This window comes from Babylonia areolata, chromosome 12 (assembly GCF_041734735.1).
Source record: "Babylonia areolata isolate BAREFJ2019XMU chromosome 12, ASM4173473v1, whole genome shotgun sequence".
NCBI lineage: Eukaryota > Metazoa > Mollusca > Gastropoda > Neogastropoda > Buccinidae > Babylonia > Babylonia areolata.
This window is the reverse complement of record NC_134887.1, coordinates 10,282,969-10,288,090: the sequence shown is the minus strand read 5'-3', so window position 1 is coordinate 10,288,090 and position 5,122 is coordinate 10,282,969. Positions and strand designations below refer to the sequence as shown.

The 5,122-nt window shown below is 43.0% G+C and overlaps 1 protein-coding gene across 1 annotated transcript; it reads left to right on the top strand.

Moving 5' to 3' along the window:
• The first annotated feature begins 4,484 nt into the window (after nt 1-4,484).
• On the top strand, nt 4,485-4,935 carry LOC143288282 (uncharacterized). Its single transcript, XM_076596630.1, has one exon. The coding sequence runs from the start codon at nt 4,507-4,509 to the stop codon at nt 4,933-4,935; it is 429 nt and encodes a 142-aa protein (XP_076452745.1). The 5' UTR covers nt 4,485-4,506.
• Nucleotides 4,936-5,122: the final 187 nt, after the last annotated feature.

Here is a 5,122-nt window from a genome sequence, read left to right as displayed (position 1 = left end):
ACTGCTTCCATTCAGGGACTGGTGAAAAAGTAGGTATTTTTGCAATTTGCTTGTCTTTTGTTTCTGTGGCACTAATGATATCTGATGCAAATGTATTAATGGATGTCATAGACTGTATTGTCTTAGCTCTTTCAGCAAAATCTTTTTGTGAACTCAAATTAGCTTTTTCTTTTGAAAAGCTTTCATAAGCGGAAGATTTGATAATGAATTTTGCGGCTGAAGCTTTCCTTTTTTCATCAAGAGATAAAACACCTGCTTCTCTGTAAGTTCCAAAATTTGATGTAAGAATAGAACGAGTTTATACGCCTTACAATCACTGCTTTGCAGTGGAGCGCTGAAAAATACTTCTTGAGCGTATGTCAAGCGTGAACGTACAAGGGAAGTAGCGAGAGATATTAACGCTTTGGTATCTTGCCCCCAGTGCTATTTACAAATTATTTTAAGGAAATTTAGACCTTTCCTTGCATTATTTAATATATAGTCAATATGATAATTCCACGGAAGTTTTGAAGAAAGATAGACTCCCAAAAATTTAACAAATATTCACTGTCTGTGTGTGTTTGCATACATGTGTTCGTTTGTGTTTTTGTCTGACAGTCTGTGAGTGGGGCAGAGATATATTGACAGCATTTAAAAGGAAGTAAATTTGCTGCATGTGTCAGTGCAGATAAGGATCTAAAGTAGGACACATGTCAATAAGATAAAAATGTAGTTTGTGTGTGTGTGTGTGTGTGTGTGCGTGTGCGTGCGTGTGCTCATGTGCACACGTCATTTTGTGTTTGTGCGTGTGTTTGAGTGTGTGTGTGTGTGTGTGTGTGTGTGTGTGTTTGTAAATGGTACGTATGTGTGTGTGAGTGTGTGCTTGCATATTTGCATGTGTCTGTGTGTGTACTGAAAGAGAGAGAGGAAGATGAGTGAGAGAAAGAGAGGGGAAGAGAGAGGGAGAGAGAGGGAGAGGGAGAGAGCTCCAGGCTGTCTGGTTGTTCTTATTTATGGGTCTCGGGTGTGAGGCCTGTGTGGAGAGTTGTAGATAAGCTGACCGGCAACCTGTGTGTGCAGTTTGTGTATCATTGTTGTTCTTGTGTGGAGGGTTGTAGATAAGCTGACCAGCAACCTTTGTGCACAGTTTGTGTGTGATTGTTTGTTGGTTTTTTGTTAATCTCATGCTATGGTCTCCACCAACAGAGAGAGATAGACTAGAGAGAGAGAGAGAGAGAGAGAGAGTTTATTATGTGTACACATGTTTCTCATATGTACTTTGAACGGAGAATGCATGCTGGATTCTCCGGATGTATCAGGACTACATTATGTAGTCCTGATACATCCAGAGAATCTACAGGTACATTCATTGTTCATGTATCCATACATGATGTACATTTAATTCTTAATATTAATATTAGACCTCCAAAAAGAAAAACAAACAAAAAAAAAATCCAAGATTAAAAACCAGACGCCACTCAAGCCAGAAGGGCTTACTGGTTGGTGCAGGATATATATATATATATATATGCAAAAATAGTCAGCAATAAATCCGGGCTATGGTGTCATCCTTGTCCATATATATATTCTGATGGACTGCTGGTAAAATCTTATATACATATACATATACATATACATATATATATATATACATATATATATATATATATATATATATATATATATATGTATATATATATATATATATATATATATATATATATATATGTGCTAGCTTGATCCAGTGAATGTGTGTGACACTTAAACTCTTCTAAGTTGCTTCAGTGTGTGTGTGTGTGTGTGTGTGTGTGTGTGTGTGTGTGTGTGTGTGTGCATCTAAACTTAGACTGTTATTCATTTTCTTCCCTAGAAATTTACACAACTCAGTCTACGTTAAAATGAATGGTAAGTTCATAATGCTGAGTGGGAGGGGAGCCCTTGTCATTAATCAGAGTGGTGATGGATCTGAATTTACCACACCACTGTAATCACAGAGCTAAAGGAGGCATGGCTGAACATCAGCTGTGGTCCACGGAAAGCCCTCGCCATCTACAGAGCCAAGGTTCAGTCAAGCGCTTCAGTGGAGCAGTTGCCTAGTAGTTACACACCTGACAAGGAAGCAAGGGTGCGTGGATTTGAACAACAACGACGGGAGCAATAACCAGCTGGCCTATCAACCTCTGCCTCAGGAAACCTCAAAAACACGCAAACCCCCCTTATAGTCTACAGAATCTTCACAATGATGAAGGCGGTAGTCAAGGGAAAGAAGAAGAAGAAGAAGAACCAAGTGGTTAAAGCGTTGGACTTTCATCATTCGTGGGCTGCAACTCCTGTGTTCACTCGCATGTATGCGAGTGGGCTTTGATATGACCATTTATACTCTGCCATAGGCAGCCATATCCGTTTTCGGGGGTGTTGGACTTTCAATCCGAGGGTCCCGGGTTCGAATCTCAGTAACTCAGAAACTGCGCCTGGTGGGTAGAGGGTGGAGATTTTTCGGATCTCCCAGGTCAACATATGTGCAGACCTGCTTGTGCCTGAACCCCCTTCATGTGTATACGCAAGGAGAAGGTCAAATACGCGCTTTAGAGATCCTGTAATCCATGTCAGCATGCACACCCCAGAAACGGAATATGGCTGCCTCCATGGCAGGGTAAAAACAGTCATACACGTAAAAGCCCACTTATGTACATACGAGTGAACGTGGGAGTTGCAGCCCACAAATGAAGAAGGAGAAGAAAAGAACAACAACATGTCAACACAAAACAACAGGCCATGTACATAAACAGAAAAAGATGAATTCATGAAGTGGATACACCACATTACAGCTGGACATAAATTACAGATTCTGCGTGACTCATCCGGCGTTAACGGTTAAAGGTCTGGTAGCCTTTTAAGGCCACTGGGGCAGTGAATTCATATATATGTATATCCGCTGTGTCTCACGTTTGACAGAGGAAGGTGTGGCCCCAGTCCAGTCCTCTCCTTCTGCTGCTTTAAATAACCTTCCCCAACTGTTCCAGGTACCTGTCCACACCAGAGTGGAGTGAGGAAAACCAGGGTAAATAATAATAATAATAATAATAATAGTATTTGTATAGCGCTGAATCTTGTGGAGAGACAAATCTAAGCGCTTTCACACCAGTCATTCACTGAACTCTTGCATGCCATAACTCTCAAACTGAAGAAACTGAAGACAAGGAAGAGGGTAGGGGAGGTGAAGAGGTGGGTTTTAAGGCCAGACTTGAAAGAGCTGAGTGTGGAGACCTGACGAAGCGAAAGAGGAAGTTCATTCCAAATGCAAGGTCCAGAGACAGAGAAAGAACGGCGTCCAACAGTGGAGTGTTTGAATTTGGGTATGGGTAAACAGAGTGGATCCAAAGCCGATCGTAGAGAGCAAGATGGTGTGTAGAGGTGAAGGCAGCCACAAAGACAGGAAGGGGCAGATTTGTGGATACATTTATAAAATGCCTTTCTTAATGGACACAACAACACCTTGCTGAAATTGTGCCTCAAACCCTGATCACTGGTGAAAGTCCAGAAGTCCGACGCCAAACCCGACCCTGCCAATCCGCCTCCATCCAGTGAACAACTGAATGAAATTGTGTGGTGACTCACACATGCATGTAGAACGGATACTGTGCCTTGTGGTTGGACCCCCTTGTCGATGCTTGCTTTAAAATTGTGTTGAGAGTTTTCTCTCTGTTTTGATGGAGGTTGGTGGGCCAGAAAAGTGCACTGTGTGTCTGTTTTTATAGAGGGCTCAGGTCTGATGCTTGCGTACACACATTGTGTGTGTGTGTGTGTGTGTGTGTGTGTGTGTGCATGCGCATATGTTCTGTGTGTGTGTGTGTGAGAGAGAGAGAAATCTAGAGAAGGATGGTGATGGAGAGAATTACAGAAAATATATTTTGGAATGAAATATTTTTCTTTTTTGACTTTGTCAAATCCCTGCACTCAGCTTTGTCTAGAGGGACCTCTTTCCAAAGTAGGTCCTCTGTACTCTCCCTTTTTCTGTCCACAGTTTCTCTAGCCTTATACCTATATGTGTGTAGTTTGTCTTCCATGCATGCCTTTAAAAGTAAAGTGTGAAAGGGCTTCATTTTGTTTCCCCACAAGATGTAACAACTTATAGATACATTGATGATAATGGTGATGCTGATGATCATTATCATTATCATTGAAAGTTCATAAAAAAAAAAAGTTCTATATTTTGCAGGGACTGTGGCAGTAGCAGTGGCAGATCATTCCTGTGAGAGAGAGAAACCGAACGGAATACCCAGAAAACAATACAACACACAAACGCACACACACACACACACACAAACATAAGGAAAGTAGTGAAACTTGAAAAAAAAACCAACCCCCAAAACCCCTACTAAAGCCAGCAACTCAGGCAACACCACCGCCACCACCATCACCACACCACACCACACCACACCACACCACACCACAACACAACACACCACACCACACCACACCACACCACACCACACAACACAACACAACACAACACAACACAGCACCATGATCTGCCGACGGCGCCTGCACCGGTTCCGCACCCCCAAGACCCTGGCCCTCCTGGTGGTGACGCTGCTCTTCCTGGGCATCTTCGTGACCTACAGCACACTCAGCCACCATGACACGGGGTCCTCCTCCCCAGGGAGCTCCTCCCTGCCCTCCATGGAGAAGCGGAAGCCCCGCTACAAAGCTGCACAGCAGCACCCCAAGCAGCAGCAACACGGCAACAGCGTCCTCTTCTTTGGCGGTGGCGGTGGCGGCGTCGACCGCAACCAGATGCGGAGCTTTCTGGAGCAGCAGTTCAACTCCGGTCTGAAGGTCTCTGAGGGTTCAGTTCAGTTTAATTCAAAATACTTTATCTGCTTCAACCAAAACAGAAAAAATTTTTTGGGTCGAGCACTCAAAATGCCCATCAGCAAAAAAATGAATAACTGACGCACCGTTCACTTATCTCCATGCATATGTACAAGTATTTATCTCTATAATAATGTGCGATTGTATTCTGGCATGTGTGTTTGTGTGTGTGTGTGTGTGTGTGTGTGTGTAGTGGGGGGAGGTGTTATGGAGTGGGAGGAGGAGGGGAACAAAATGTAAAGCACTTTGAGCAGTATTTCTGGAAAAC